Source organism: Mobula hypostoma, chromosome 2 (genome assembly GCF_963921235.1).
Source record: "Mobula hypostoma chromosome 2, sMobHyp1.1, whole genome shotgun sequence".
In the NCBI taxonomy this organism is placed as follows: Eukaryota; Metazoa; Chordata; class Chondrichthyes; order Myliobatiformes; family Myliobatidae; genus Mobula; species Mobula hypostoma.
The window spans coordinates 138,243,985-138,260,474 of NC_086098.1; the positions used below are offsets into that span (position 1 = coordinate 138,243,985).

Below are 16,490 nucleotides of genomic sequence, written 5' to 3' on the forward strand. Positions count from 1 at the left end.
GCCAGTGTTACCAGAAGACAATATCTTCTTATTCTTATGTCTCAAAAACTCCTGAAACTTCTGTATTATGTAATTACTAACAGTATAATCTCACCTAGTTGACAATTACCAGTGTGCTTAGTGAAATAAAATTTGGCTATCACCAGATAAACTGGCCCACACAAATCCATCCTTGGCTTCACATGAAATTGGCTGCCATTTGGAAAGGCAGAATAGAAGCAATCTGTTGATCTGTGTCTTGAATTTTGTTAAAGACTAGTCCTTCGTTGTCATCCAGGCTAGACAGTTCCAGAGATCACTTTCCACTAAGTGAAGAAGTTTCCCTTCACTTCCATCCAACTGGTATACATTTTTGCAACTGTAATGGTCTGGACTGGTCTAAGAACACTGAGGCTGTCTACAAGAAGGGTCAGAGCCGTCTCTATTTCCTGAGGAGACTGAGGTCCTTTAACATCTGCCGGACGATGCTGAGGATGTTCTATGAGTCTGTGGTGGCCAGTGCTATCATGTTTGCTGTTGTGTGCTGGGGTAGCAGGCTGAGGGTAGCAGACACCAACAGAATCAACAAACTCATTCGTAAGGCCCGTGATGTTGTGGGGATGGAACTGGACTCTCTCACGGTGGTGTCTGAAAAGAGGATGCTGTCTAAGTTGCATGCCATCTTGGTCAATGTCTCCCATCCACTACATAATGTACTGGTTGGGCACAGGAGTACATTCAGCCAGAGACTTATTCCTCCGAGATGCAACACAGAGTGTCATAGGAAGTCATTCCTGCCTGTGGCCATCAAACTTTACAACTCCTTCCTTGGAGGGTTAGACACCCTGAGCCGATAGGCTGGTCCTGGACTTATTTCATAGTTCACTGGCATAATTCACATATTACTATTTAACTATTTATTACTATTTTTCTATTACTAGTTATTATTTCCATGACTATTACTATTTACTATTTGCTAATAGTAGTATTACTATTACTATTTCTATTACTATTTATTATTCATGGTGCAACTGTAACCAAAACCAATTTCCCCTGGGATCAATAAAGTATGACTATGACTATGACTTCATCTCTGCAGTCAAGCTGTCTAAATATTTTGAATAGTCATCAATATCGATGGTTGCTTTTACTGGCTAAAACTCTAGAGTAGACTGCTAGGCCATTTAGTCACTCCTATTGCAACAGTTCCAGCCTCCCAGGAGTAAAGCTTCTTGTTGTTTTGTTACAACTTCCTTGCACAGATTAGCTACAGAATTAGGATCTCCCTGTACTGTCCTGTTACACTCTCCCAAGTCAAGGATGTGATGGGTTAGATATACAGTGAAGTCCCTTCTACATCTTCAAAGAGTTTAACTAGAATTGAAGGAGGTACTTGGCATTTCGGTAGCTTAAGATCCTGATGGTTCTGGTTAAAGAAAGAATTCCAAGTGTTTGGAGCATCCGGAAGTATTTAGGTAAATATACTTTATTAAAGAAAGAAATACACTTTTAAATTTGGTAAATTGGTTTATTGTTATCACATGTACCGAGGAACAGTGAAAAACTTTGTTTTGCATGCCATCCATACAGATCATTTCATCACGTCAGTACCTTGAGATAGTACTTGGGAAAACAATAACAGAATGCAGTATGAAGTGTTACAGAGAAAGTACGTCCTGGCAGACAATGAGGTGCATGGCCACCATGAGGTAGATTGTGAAGTCAAGAGTCCATCTTATGATACCAGGGGACCATTCAGTAGTCTTATAACAGTGGGACAGATACTGTTCTTGAGCCTGGTGGTATATGCTTTCAGATTTTCATATCTTCAGTTCAGTGAGAGAGCATGGTAGGCCAGTTTTTTGATTATGTTGGCTGTATTGCTGAGGCAGTTAGACGTATATGCAGAGTCCATAGAAAGGAGTCTGGTTTCGTGTTGTGCTGAGCTGTGTCCACAAGTCTCTGAAGTTTCTTGCCGTCTTAGGAGGCTGCTGCTCTGAAACTACGTACCATAGTGTCACACAACACAAAAACAGTCCCTCTGTCCCACCATGTCTATGCCAACCTTCAACTATCCATATATTCCAATCTAATTTATCGGTCTGTTACCCATAGCTTTCTATGCCTTAACTTTACAAGTGATCATTTAGATACTTCTTAAGTATCTTCTACTGCCACCCACTTAGCTAACAGTTCCAGATCCCAACCAGCCTTCGGGTGAAAGAAAATTCTTTATATTTTGCAAGAACACAATAGGACCAGGCCCTTACAGTCTTTCCCACCATTCAGTATATTTATGGTTGACCAGAACAGGCATTAATCCTCTCCTGCACCAGTTCCCCAGAACCCTCAAGAAAAGGAGGAGGGTAAGGTCATGTAGACCTTCCAACCTCCTTTGTCTTTCAATAATGGCATAAATCTGCTTTCCTACTCAATCTCAAAAATCTTAATTCCCCTGTAGTCCAGAAGTCTGCCTCTCAACTGTAACTATACTTAATTACCACCCTTAGAGGTAGGTAATTCCAAAGATTTACAACACTCGAAGAGAAGAAATTCCTGATCATCTCCATCTTAAATGGGATACCTGATTTAGCCTTTAAAGACATCCTCATGACATCAACCCTGAAAATCGCATTTAGGAATACTTTATTAAGAATCATCTTTAAATTCCAGAGAATTTTGGCCCTCTTCAGAATCAGAATCAGAATCAGAATCAATAGACAATAGACAATAGGTGCAGGAGTAGGCCATTCGGCCCTTCAAGCCAGCACCACCATTCACTGTGATCATGGCTGATCATCCACAATCAGTACCCTTTTCCTGCCTTCTCCCCATATCCCTTGACTCCACTATCTTTAAGAGCTCTATCTAACTCTTTCTTGAAAGAATCCAGAGAATTGGCCTCCACTGCCTTCTTAGGCAGAGCATTCCAGAGATCCACAACCCTCTGTGTGAAAAAGTTTTTCTTCAACTCCATTCTAAATGGCCTACCCCTTATTCTTAAACTGTGGCCTCTGGTTCTGGACTCCCCCAACATCGGGAACATGTTTCCTTCCTCTAGCATGTCCAATCCCTTAATAATCTTATATGTTTCAATCAGATCCCATCTCATCCTTCTGAATTCCAGTGTATACAAGCTCAGTCGCTCCAATCTTTCAACATTTGACATTCCCGCCATTCCTGGAATTAACCCAGTGAACCTATGCTATACTCCCTCCATAGCAAGAATGTCCTTCCTCAAATTTGGAGACCAAAACTGCACACAGTACTCCAGGTGGGGTCTCACCAGGGCCTTGTACAACTGCAGAAGGACTTCTTTGCTTCTATACTCCACTCCCCTTATTATGAAGGCCAACATGCCATTAGCTTTCTTCACTGCCTGCTGTAACTGTATGCTTACTTTCAGTGACTGATGAACAAGGACACCCAGATCTTGTTGTACTTCCCCTTTTCCTAATGACACCATTCAGATAGTGATCTGCCTTCCTGTTCTTGCCACCAAAGAGGATAACCTCACATTTATCCACATTAAACTGCATCTGCCCACTCACCCAGCCTGTCCAAGTCACCTTGTATTCTCAGAACATCCTCCTCACATTTCACACGGTCACCCAGCTTTGTGTCATCTGAAAATTTGCTAATGTTACTTTTAATCCCTTCATCTAAATTATTGATGTATATTGTAAATAGCTGCGGTCCCAGCACCGAGCCTTGTGGTACCCCACTAGTTACTGCCTGCCATTCTGAAAAGGACCCGTTAATCCCTACTCTTTGTTTCCTGTCTGCCAACCAATTTATGATCCATGTCAGTACCCTACCCCCAATACCATGTGCTCTAATTTTGCTCACTAACCTGTGTGGGACCTTATCAAAGACTTTCTGAAAGTCCAGGTACACCACATCCACTGGCTTTCCCATGTCCATTTTCATAGTTACATCCTCAGAAAATTCCAGAAGATCAGTCAAGCATGATTTCCCCTTCGTAAATCCATGCTGACTCGGACCTATCCTGCTACTGCTATCCAAATATGCCACTATTTCATCTTTTATAATTGACTCCAGCATCTTCCCCACCACTGATGTCAGACTAACTGGTCTATAATTGCCTGTTTTCTCTCTCCCTCCTTTCTTAAAAAGTAGGATAGCATTAGCTACCCTCGAATCCGCAGGAACTGATCCTGAATCTATAGAACATTGGAAAATGATTACCAATGCGTCCACAATTTCTAGAGCCACCTCCTTAAGTACCCTGGGATGCAGATCATTAGGCCTTAAGGATTTATCAGCCTTCAGTCCCATCAGTTTACCCAACACCATTTTCTGCCTAATACGAGTTTCCTTCAGTTCCTCTGTTACCCTAGGTCCTCTGGCCACTATTACATCTGGGAGATTGTTTGTGTCTTCCCTAGTGAAGACAGGTCCAAAATACCTGTTCAACTCGTCTGCTATTTCCTTGTTCCACATAATAAATTCACCCGTTTCTGTCTTCAAGGGCCCAACTTTGGTCTTAACTAATTTTTTCCTCTTTACTATCCTCCTTCATATTCTTGGCCAGCTTACCTTCGTACCTCATCTTTTCCCCCCGTATTGCCTTTTTAGTTATTTTCTGTTGCTCCTTAAAAGTCTCCTAATCCTCTGGCTTCCTGCTCATCCTTACTATGTTATACTTCCTCTCTTTTATTTTTATACTGTCCTTGACTTACTTTGTCATCCATGGTTGCCCCTTACTCCCCTTAGGATCTTTCTTCTTCTTTGGAATGAACTGATCCTGCACCTTCTGTATTATTCCCAGAAATACCTGCCATTGTTGTTCCACTGTCATCCCTGCTAGGGTATCTTTCCAGTCAACTTTGGCCAGCTCCTCCCTCATGGGTCCATAGTCCCCTTTGTTCAACTGTAGTATTGACACTTCCGATTTTCCCTTCTCCCTCTCAAATTGTAGATTAAAACATCATATTATGGTCACTACCTCCTAATGGCTCCTTTACCTCGAGTTCCCTTATCAAATCTGGCTCATTACACAACGCTAAATCCAGAATTGCCTTCTCCCTGGTAGGCTCTAATACAAGCTGCTCTAAGAATCCATCTCTGAGGCTCTGCACAAACTCCCTTTCTTGAGGTCCAGTACCAACCTGATTTTCCCAGTCTACCTGCATGTTGAAATCCCCCATAACAACCATAGTATTACCTTTGCAACATGCCAATTTTAACTCTTGATTTAACTTGCACCCTATATCCTGGCTACTGTTTGGGGGCCTGTAGATAACTCCCATTAGGGTCTTTTTGCCCTTACAGTTTCTCAGTTCTATCCATACTGACTGTACATCTCCTGATTCTATGTCCGCCCTCGCAAGTGACTGAATTTCATTCCTCATCAACAGAGCCATGCCACTCCCTCTGCCAACCTGCCTGTCCTTTCAATAGGATGTATATTCCCGAATACTCATTTCCCAGCACTGGTCCTCTTGCAGCCATGTCTTGTGTTATTCCCAGATCATCATACTTGCCAATTTCCAATTGAGCCTCAAGCTCATCCACTTTATTTCTTATACTCTGTGCATTCATATATAATACTTTTAATCCATTTAAAATGATACTTTTACTCCCCTCACCTTTCACATTGATTCCTATTGCACTTGGCCATACTCTCTGATCCCTTCCTTCCTGCCCCATTAATTCTGTTGCATTTCTTAACGTTTCTTATTCTGTCTTTCCCTTTAACTCCATCCTTATATTTCCAGTTCTTCCCCCCCCCCCCAACTACTTAGTTTAAACACATCCGTGTAGCAGTGGCAAACCTGCCTGCCAGAACGCTGGTCCCCCATTTGTTAAGATGCAACCCGTCCCTTTTGTGCAATTCATCCTTACCCCAAAACAGATCCCAGTGGTCCAAGAATCTAAATCCCTGCCTCCCGCACCAGCTCCTCAGCCACACATTCAGATCCCCTATCTCCCTGTTCCTGTCCTCTCCAGCACAAGGAACTGGAAGCAAACCAGAGATAACCACCCTGAAGGCCATGCTTTTCAGCCTTCTTCCGAGTTCTCTGAAGTCATGCTGCAGAATTTCTTTCTTCATCCTCCCGACATCATTTGTGCCGACATGCAACATCACTTCCGGCTGTTCACCTTCACCCTTGGGGATGCCCTGCAATCTGTCTGTGACGTCCTGGATCCTGGCACCAGGGAGGCAACACACCATCCTTAAATCCTGCCTGTTGCCACAGAAACCCCTTTCTGTACCTCTCACTATGGAGTCCCCTACTACCATGGCTCTGCCTGACTTCTGTCTCCTCGGCTTTGTTTCAGCACCAATTTTTGACTTGCAGATCTGACCGCCTCTCAGACTGGCAATGTCTTCTGTCCCGACAGCTTCCAAGAGGGTGAACCTGTTACCAAGAGGTACATCCCCCTGGGTCTCCTATACTCCAAGCATCCATCTCTTCCTCATCGTCGCCCCCCCTTCTCTCTTCCCATATCTTCGGTGTAACGATGTCGCTGTAGGTCCTGTCCAGAAAACTCTCGGTTTCCCGGATGAACCTGAGGTCATCCAGTTGCCTCTCCAGTGCCTCAACACGGTCCTTCAGGAGCTGAACCTGGACACACTTTCCACATTTGTAGCAGCCAGAGGCACCATCAACGTCCCTGACCTCCCACATCATGCAAACCTCACACTGAATCAGTTGACGTGTCACTTCTTCACCACTTCTCACCCTCTCCAACTGTGGCGTAGTCTCCTCCCTCAGCCTCCTCGCCGAAGACTCTCGAGACAAAGATTCGCAGTTTTCTCACAAGGCAATTCCCTCGACAAGGCTGCTCCTGTAGAGCAAACCTTGATTATATTGGCTGATATTTTGACTATTTCGTTTCATTTGTCGCACCTCGCCTGACCTCGAATGTTTGTGTTGCTGGATGGTCCCGACCGGTTTTTAAGTCAACCGCTCCTTCTCAGCCAATCCCCTCACTCACTGCTTCACTTGTCGCACCTCGTCCGACCTCAAACGTTTGAATCAGGTTTATTATCACCGGCATGTGACGTGAAATTCTTTATCTTAGAAGCAGCAGTTCAATGCAATACATAATCTTAACAGAGAGAGGAAATTAATAATAATAGGTAAAATAAAACATAATAAATAAACAAGTAAATCAATTTTGTTTATTGAATAGATTACTAAAAATTGTGCAAAAACAGGAATACTGTATATCAAAAAAAAGTGAGGGAGTGTCCAAAGCTTCAAAGTCCATTTAGGAATCGGATGGCAGAGGAGAAGAAGCTGTTCCTGAATCGCTGAGTGTGTGCCTTCAGGCTTCTGTATCTCCTACCTGATGGTAACAGTGAGAAAAGGGCATGTCTCGTAAGATAATCCCTTCAACCTACAATTCACAAGTCTAACTACTTTCACTTGGCATTATTACCCAAAGTTCTACACTGTCAGTCTTCTGGGAGTCACTACTAATCAGAACATAGAACATAGAAATCTACAGTACATTACAGGCCCTTCAGCCCACAATGTTGGGCTGACCATGTAACCTATTCTAGAATCTGCCTAGAATTACCCTACCGCGTAGCCCTCTATTTTACTAGTTCCATGTACCTATCTAAGAGTCTCTTAAAAGACACTATTGTATCCACCTCCAACACCATCACCAGCAGAGCATTCCACGCACCCACCACCCTCTGTGTGAAAAACTTACCCCTGACATATCTGGAGCAACTTCCAAGCACCTTAAAACTATGCCCCTTCGTCTTAGCCATTTGAGCCCTGGGAAAAAGCCTCTGGCTATCCTCACGATCAATGCCTCTCATCATCTTATACACCTCTATCAGGTCACCTCTCATCCTCTGTCATTCCAAGGAGAAAAGCCCAAGTTCACTCAACGTATTCTCATAAGGCACGCTCTCCAATCCAGGCAATATCCTCATAAATCTTTTCTGCAGATGCCTTACTGAAATCCATATACACTACATTCACTGCTCAACCTTCATCAATGTGTTTTGTTATATTCTCAAATAATTCAAGCAGGCTTGTAAGGCACGACCTGCCCTTGACACAACCATGCTGACTATCCCTAATCAGATTATATCTCTCCAAATTCTCATAAATCCTGCCTCTCAGGATCTTCTCCAACAACTTGCCCACCACTGAAGTAAGACTCACTGGTCTATAATTTCCTGGGTTATCTCTACTCCCTTTCTTGAACAAAGGAACAACATTTGCAACACTCCAATCCTCCAGTACTTCATCCGTCCGTATTGTTGATGCAAAAATCATTACCAGAGGCTCAGCAATATCCTCCTTTGCTTCCAACAATAGCCTGGATATATCTCGTCCGGTCCCGACGACTTAGTCAGTCATAGTCATAGTCATACTTTATTAATCCCGGGGACTTATCTAACTTAATGCTTTTCAAAAGCTCCAGCACATCCTTTTTCTTAATGTCTATATGCTCAATTGTTTCAGTCCACTGTAAGTCATCCCCACAATTGCCAAGGTCCTTTTCCCTGGTGAATGCTGAAGAAAGTATTCATTAATTAACTCCGCTACCTCCTCCGACTCCATGCATATGTTTCCACTATCGCACCTGATTGGCCCTATTGGCCCTATTCTCACACGGCTCATCCCCTCGCAGAATGCCTTGAGGTTTTCCTTAATCCTGCTCGACAAGGCCTTCTCATGGCCCATTCTAGCTCTCCTAATTTCATTCTTCAGCTCCTTCCTGGCAACCTTTTAATTTTCTAGAACTTTATCAGTACCTAGTTTCTTGAACCTTTTGTAAGCTTTTCTTTTCTTCTAAACTAGATTCTCCACATCCTTTGTACACCATGGTTCTTTTACCCTACCATCCCTTCCCTGCCTCAATAGAATATATCTATGCAGAATGCCACACAAAGGTTCCCTGAACATTTGCCAGATTTTTGCCATGCATTTCCCTGAGAATATCTGCTCCCAAGTTCCTGCCTAATAGCTTCATATTTCCCCATACCCCAATTAAATGTTTTCCCAAATTGTCGACTCCTATCCCTCTCCAGCGCTATGGTAAAGGAGATAAGAGTTGTGATCTCTACCTCCAAAATGCTCTCCCACTGAGAGATCTGGCACCTGACCAGGTTCATTTCCCAGTACCAGATCAAGTACAGCCTCTCCTCTAGTTGGCTTATCTACATATTACACCAGGAAACCTTCCTGAACACACCTAACAAACTCCACCCCATCCAAACCCCTTTCTCTAAGGAGATGCCAGTCAACGTTATGCAAGTTAAAATCACCTATCACATCTACCCTATTATTACTGTACAATTCCAGAATCTACCTCCCTATCTGCTCCTCAATGTCCCTGTTACTATTGGGTGGTCTATAAAAAACACCCAGTAGAGTTATTGCCCCCTTTCTTTTTCTGTCTTCCACCCATACTGACTCAGTAGATAATCACTCCATGACTTGCCCCTTTTCAGCAACTGTGACATTATCCCTCATAAGCAATGCCACACTCCCACCTCTTTTGCCGCCATCCCTGTCCTTTTTAAAACATCTAAAGCCTGGCACACTCAGAAGCCATTTCTGCTCCTGAGACATCCAAGTCTCTGTAATGGCCACAATGTCATAGTTCCATGTATTGATCCACACTTTTAAGTTCATCTGGCTTGTTTATGGTACTCCTTGCATTAAAATAGACACATCTCAAACCATCAGGCTGATTGCATCTTTGCTCTGTCATCTGCCTCTCCTTCCTCACACACTCCCTACAAGCTGTCTCCACTTGTGCACCAACCGCCCCATCCTCTACCTCTTCACTTTGGTTCCCACCCCTTTGCAAATCTAGTTTAAATCTAGTTTTTAAAAAAGTGTAGCCACATTAAATATTCTGCAGGAAGTGATTTAGCCTGGCTCGCCAAAGTCTTTTCACGAAATACAAGGAACATCTCAAGAGAATGTAGCAGTATATTTTAGCTACTCAGACAATTACAGCTTTAAAAATGCATATTAGCATACAAGACTAAGCAAAAGTCTAATTACGTCTGAGTCCACTGTGGTGCTAATTTAACTAATCCCACCTACCTCCGTGTGGTCAATATCCTTTTGTTCCCTATCTATTCATTTGTCTGTCTAAATGGCTTTTAAAGATTGCTATTGTATCTGCTTCTATCACCACCCACAGCAGCAAATTCCAGGCATCTACCACTCTCTGTGTATAAAAAGAAGTGCTTTGTAAATCTCCTTTAAACTCTCGATCTTGTACGATTATTATGTTTATTTTGTTGGTTTTTTTTGCACATATGTAAATTATGTATCATTTGTGTTAATTTTGTGCTGACTTGTGTTTGTACTTGTTGTATAACGTACTCTAGTGCTGCCATGAAAAGCTAATTTTCATAGGCATACATAGGGTATAAATACGATGACAACAATAAACTTCCAATTTTTCTCCTCTCACATTATTAGATATTTCCACACCAGGAAAAGGTCTCTGACCATTTGTCTTCCCTGTGCCCCCCATAAAAATTAAATCAAGAAAATAGCTGAGATTTCCTTTGTTTATTTGTGACACTATGTCACTTAATTGGGGCAGGAGACTTGCCAAATAGTTTCTAACAAGTGCCAGTCACGCAGATTTGCGTGGCCATTAGACACTACACCATGCTTAGGGTGATGAGGTTTTAAATAGCGTCATTTGTGTGTATTTGTATTCAAAAAGCAGTGATTTTGTCCCTGATAGTTAGCAAGAAATAAGCAGTAAGACAATTCAGAACTGTTTTGCTCATCGCAGTTCCCAGCGTTCAGGCTTGGTGATGTCAGAAACGGCTGGGAGTAAAAACGAGATGATTTCACTACTTCAGCAAGTTAGGAATTACAAAGGCATCAACAATCATCTTGAATGTTATAATGAAAATTAGGATTTGGAGGATGCAAGGCATTGTATGAAGGTGGTGTATTATCTGCACTAGGTGTCTGGGCTGATTTTGTTCATTTACAGTGGATGAATTCCTCCATCGATAACTATTAGGAACTAATATACTGTTTTATAGTACTGTAGAGGTGTTTGTAGCATTCTAATTTGTTCTGTATTTCATTTAAATACATAAATTGTTACTCAGTTGAACAGTAGTTTGTCTTTTTTATCATTTGTAACTATTTCCATGAAGCTTCGGTTAATTGGGGCAGCCACTCAACTAGGTCAAAATGTACTGATCCCAATGTGTCCCAATTAACTGGAATCCACTGTACTTTGATCAGGCCGCCCTTCAGCCTCCAACACATCAGTGATAACTGTGATACCTCTGCAAGTGGCCAAAGTGCTGCACCTGTCTATTCACCTTCTCCCTCAACTCCATTCAGGGCCCCAAATAGTCCTTTCAGGTGAGGCACACTTCACTTGAGAATCTGCTGGGGTTTTCTATTTTGTCCATTGCTCCCAACGTGGCCTTCTCTGCATTGGTGAGGGGATCCATTTTGTCGAGCACTTACACTCCATCTGCCAAAAACAAATTTGCTGGTGGCCAAACATTTTAATTTCAATTCCCATTCCTGTTCTGAAATTTTGGTCCATGGCCTCATCTTGTGCTACGATATGGCCGCCCTCAGGGTGGAGAAGCAACACCTTATAATCTCTGGGTAGCCTCCAACCTGATGGCATAGATATCGATTTGTCTTTCCGGTAAAAATACTGGCCTCTTACCTCTTCTTCTCACCTGCCTATCACTTTCCCTTGGGTCCCTTCCTCTGTCCCTTTCTCCTATGGTCCACTCTCCTGTCCTCCAGCCCTTTATCTTTCCTACCCACCTGGCTTCACCTATCACCTTCTAGCTGTCTTCCTTACCCTCTCCCCACCTTTTTATTCTTTTGTTTTCTCCGTTTCTTTCTAGTTCTGAAGAAGGGTCTTGGCCCGAAACGTCTACTGTTTATTCATTTTTGTAGATACTGCCTGACCTGCTGAGTTCCTCCAGCATTTTGTGTGCATTGCTCAATGATAACAATCCAAGTTTGTCCAGCCTCTCCTTATCACTGCAATTCAGACAACATCCTGGTGCACCTCTCCAACACTCCACATCCTTCCCATAGCATGTTGACCAGACTGCACACAATACTCCAAGAGTGATGTAGCCGAAGTTTTATTAGAGCATTACCTCCCAATATTTACACCCACTGCCCTGATTGATAAAACTAAGCATGCTGTGCACCTTCTTTACCATCTTAACTGCTTATGTTGTCACTTTCAGGGAGTTTTGGATTTGCAACCATGTCCACATAATTGGCACCCTGACTACAATTGTGAACATTTACTTCCTCCATGATACCAACTAGAAAATGTTTTTGTCTGTATCTTTGTTTCCTGTCTGCCAACCAATTTATGATCCATGTCAGTACCCTACCCCCAATACCATGTGCTCTAATTTTGCTCACTAACCTGTGTGGGACCTTGTGAATGTGAATGCCTGAAAGAAAATGAATCTCATGGTAACATATGGCGACATATATATAGTGTTCTTCAATAATATATTGACTTCAAACTTTGAACAGGATATGGCTAGAAATACACACTTCAAAAAGGCACAGAAGTGTTTAGTTTATCTACTTCCACTCTACAATGATTCCTGTTTATCTTTTAGTTATCAGTTCTGGCAGAAAGAATGTTCAAAATGCTAAGCTATCTTTTCAGACCTGTTCTTCAATTTAAGCTAATTTGTTTTTGTTTCATATTTCAAACATCAATAGCTTCCCAATCCCTTTTTATTAATGAGGTAATTGTACTGGCTAATTTTCCATGTTTCCTGTCATTGAATTTTTCTGTATGAAAATGGTTGTTAACTCCAGATTTCAACCTTTTCTTCTTGGGGATGAAATGAATTGAAACGTTGCCACACATTCAGGGACACTGCCAGCATTGGCTTTTATTCAAGGATCTTTTCCTAATTTTTAAAAATTAATCTTTTCCTCAGCTTATCTAAGAAAAATAGAAACCGGCTGTCCTTTGCACAAAATGTTTCTTGTTTCTTTTACACAGTTATAGAATAACATTTTAGCTTATCAAGAAAAATAATATATGACACAGAGGCATGGCAAACTTATAGAACTTGTAGATGTGGATTTCCTTATTCACCCAAAAGCTTGCAGGTCTTTGAAACTGTGTTTTACAATTCTCACTTTTTTGTGGGCAATGCTGTTGTGGGTTTACACAGTCATCTTACTTTGCTGCCCGAGAAGCTGGAATTTCCCTTTTTGATCATCTATGATTCTATTCAATGTGGTGACATCTATACAAACCAAAATGGTGCAGTTCAGCAAATGTATACTTTGACATAGTACTCGTATTTGTGGATTTCTTCATGTACTACTTAGAAACAGTTTAATGTAATTTAGCAACTGCTAATCTGGTTGAGGATTGCAGTCAAAATGATCAAGACTGATGTGTTAAATATTGAAGCATTAAATCTTGTTTTAATCAGTGCTGGAATATGAACTATCTCTGGAGTTAGTGCAGAGCTCATTTCTAGATTCTATCTGTTCTATACGTTTCAGCTACAAAAGCTCCTGACTATGGATCCAACAAAGAGAATTACATCTGAACAGGCTCTTCAGGACCCCTACTTCTTAGAAGAACCTTTGCCAACTACAGAGTAGGTATATTTCTTAATCTTATGCAGAAATGAAATAAAGTTTTCTATTGAGCAAGGTGACTTCAATAAATTTAAAACTGTTATGCAAAGGTCATTTAGTTATTGCTAGACTATGCTTATTTAGTTTTAAGTATTGAAGATTATTGTAATTAATATCACTATAGCCAAGATGCAGCATAATACTGTAGAGTGCTGGAGATACCAGTTCAGTCATTAGTTTGGAATTGTACAGTATCAATTTAACCTGTGTCCATCTATATACTGCTAAAACTCTCATGCTCTGTTTGTCTGTTTGTGACCTCCAATTAGCGCAAACGATGCATTACAGCGGCACTTTTTTTGGCTAAATTGAATTAAAATGCGCTAACTTACAGAATGCAGGCAAAGTTCAGGGTTATATATTTGTATAAAATTGCTCATTTGCCAAAAATCAACAGGCTGGCTTTTACCCAAGACCTGATCGGCCGTTATGGAAATTGGGACGGGACAGCCCGATGCATGCACATGGCCAGCCTCAGCAGTGACACCTACCGGAGCAAAAGGGCAGGGCAGCTCTATTTCGAGGGGTCACATTCTGCTAATCACCATCAGCATGTGCAGGATTGGGACAGATCTAACTGCCACCCATCAATAAGCGATAATTAAATCTTATTGTAATGACGTACTCCGAGACACCCATAAAACCCTTTGCTGCAGTCAAAGGGCAGCGGTGACTGTATCACGTCCATTTAGGAGAGCGTCAGCCACATCATCAAGAATAATCAGCATCCTTTGGTGTTAGTGCTTCGTACCTTCCATCCAGCATTAGGGTAAAAAAAAATGGTCAGCCTAATTATGCCTTGTGGAAAGGGAAGGGGGACATTATGGTCAAGAGATGACGCCAAACGTCGTCGGGAAGCAGCAAGGAGAGGGAGAGAGCAAGAATTGGATGAGGCCAGGGCTGCACGACTCCAGGATCAAAGAGTCAGGACAAAAAAAGATGAGAGAAGAAGAGACAGAGGAGGAGAGGCATGCACGTCTCCAGGATCAGAGACAAACAACAAACAGCAGAAGAGATGAAGAGACGGGGAATGAAAGGGCTGCACATCTCCAGGATGACAACGAGAGGCACAAGGATGGCAGAGCAACACTCACAACACGCTGGAGGAACTCAGCAGGTTGGGCAGCATCCGTGGAAATGATCAGTGAACGATTCGGGCCGGAACCCTTCGTCAGGACTGAAGAGGGAGGCGGCAGAGGCCCTATAAAGAAGGTGGGGGGTGGGTGGGAAGGAGAAGGCGGGTAGGTTCCAGGTGAAAAACCAGTAAGGGGAAACATAAAGGGGTGGGGGAGGGGATAGAGGGGATAGGCAGGAAAGGTGAAGAAGGAATAAGGGAAAGCACAATGGGTAGTAGAAGGAGGCGGAACCATGAGGGAGGTGATAGGCAGCTGGGGGAGAGGGCAGAGTGAAACAGGGATGGGAGAAGGGAGAGGGAGGGAATTACTGGAATTTGGAGATTTCAATATTCATGCCCAGGGGCTGGAGACTACCTAGACGGTATATGAGGTGTTGCTCCTCCAACCTGAGGTTAGCCTCATGGCAGTAGAGAAGGCCATGTATGGACATATCTGAATGGGAATGTGAAGCGGAGCTGAAGTGGGTGGCTACTGGGAGATCCTGTCTGTTGTGGCGGATGGAGCGGAGGTGCTCGATGAAGCTGTCCCCCAATCTGCGTCGGGTTTCATTGATGTAGAGAAGGCCACATCAGAAGCACCGGATGCAATAGATGACCCCAACAGACTCACAAGTGAAGTGTTGCCTCACCTGGAAGGACTGTTTGGGGCCCTGAATGGTGGCAAGAGAGGAGGTGTAGGGATAGATGTAGCACTTAGGCTTACAGGGATAAGTGCCGGGTGGGAGATCCGTGGGGAGGGACGTGTGGACCAGGGAGTTGCAGAGGGAAGTGGAGAGGGGTGGAGAGGGAAAGATGTGCTTCGTGGTGGGGTCCTGTTGAAGGTGGTGGAAGTTGCGGAGGATAATGTGCTGGATCCAGGGGCTGGTGGGATGGTAGGCGAGGACAAGGGGAACTCTATCCCTGTTGTGGTGATAGGAGGATGGGGTGAGGACCGAAGTGTGGGAAATGGAGGAGATGCGGGTGAGGGCATCATTGATGACGGCAGAAGGGAAACCATGATCCTTAAAGAAAGAGGACATTTGAGATGTCCTGGATGGCAGATAAGCCAGAAATGATGCCATCAAAAGTGTCCTTCGTTAAACGAGGAGGAGCTATATTTGCTTTGCTAAGTGTCGTTCTTCTTTAATAAACTGAGGTTTCCTACTTCAGTTTCCAAAGCAAAGCGATACCAGTAACATTCAGGAAAATTTAATGTTCATTCTGGTCACATCAGACTGCACTACCCTTCTCTTAAAGGGTGCCCCAATGGGTCACCCCGTTGTCTAATTAATTACAATGCTAAGAAATTGCATCTTGCTGCTTGCTTTTCATTAATTAGTTGGCCACTGTTACCATGGCTATCTTCAGTTAAACCTAGTCTACACTGCTGAAAGCTCAAGTTAGATTGTGGTTGAACAAATGCTGGCAGACATTCTTGAAATAAATTGGACCACTTTAATTCTCCACCAGTGTCTAGTTTCCTGCACTGTTATAAAGAGACTCAACATAAAAAAGAGGAACAACCCTTCTGTCCAGGCATGATGCAACCTTCTGGACTCGGTGTTAAATTCAACAGTTTCAACCGACTTCCTCTCTCTATTTTCTGTCATAACTGATCAGTTGTATTCTAGTATTAACTCAGTTTGTCTCTCTCCATTACTCTTAGCATTCTTAACAACTTGGGATTTTGCATTCCTTTCTTTAGGTTTTCTCTCTCTTAACTGCCGTCATCTCACATCCTTTAA

The 16,490-nt window shown here is 42.8% G+C and overlaps 1 protein-coding gene across 2 annotated transcripts in view; it reads left to right on the top strand.

The window, feature by feature from the left end:
- The window catches only part of cdk19 (cyclin dependent kinase 19), a 180,609-nt gene that overhangs the window by 134,933 nt on the left and 29,186 nt on the right, over positions 1–16,490 (top strand). For both annotated transcript variants that reach the window (XM_063040761.1, XM_063040762.1), the window contains exon 10: positions 13,494–13,591. In XM_063040761.1, the coding sequence (XP_062896831.1) occupies positions 13,494–13,591 (98 nt within the window). The remainder of the gene's footprint in view (positions 1–13,493; positions 13,592–16,490) is intronic.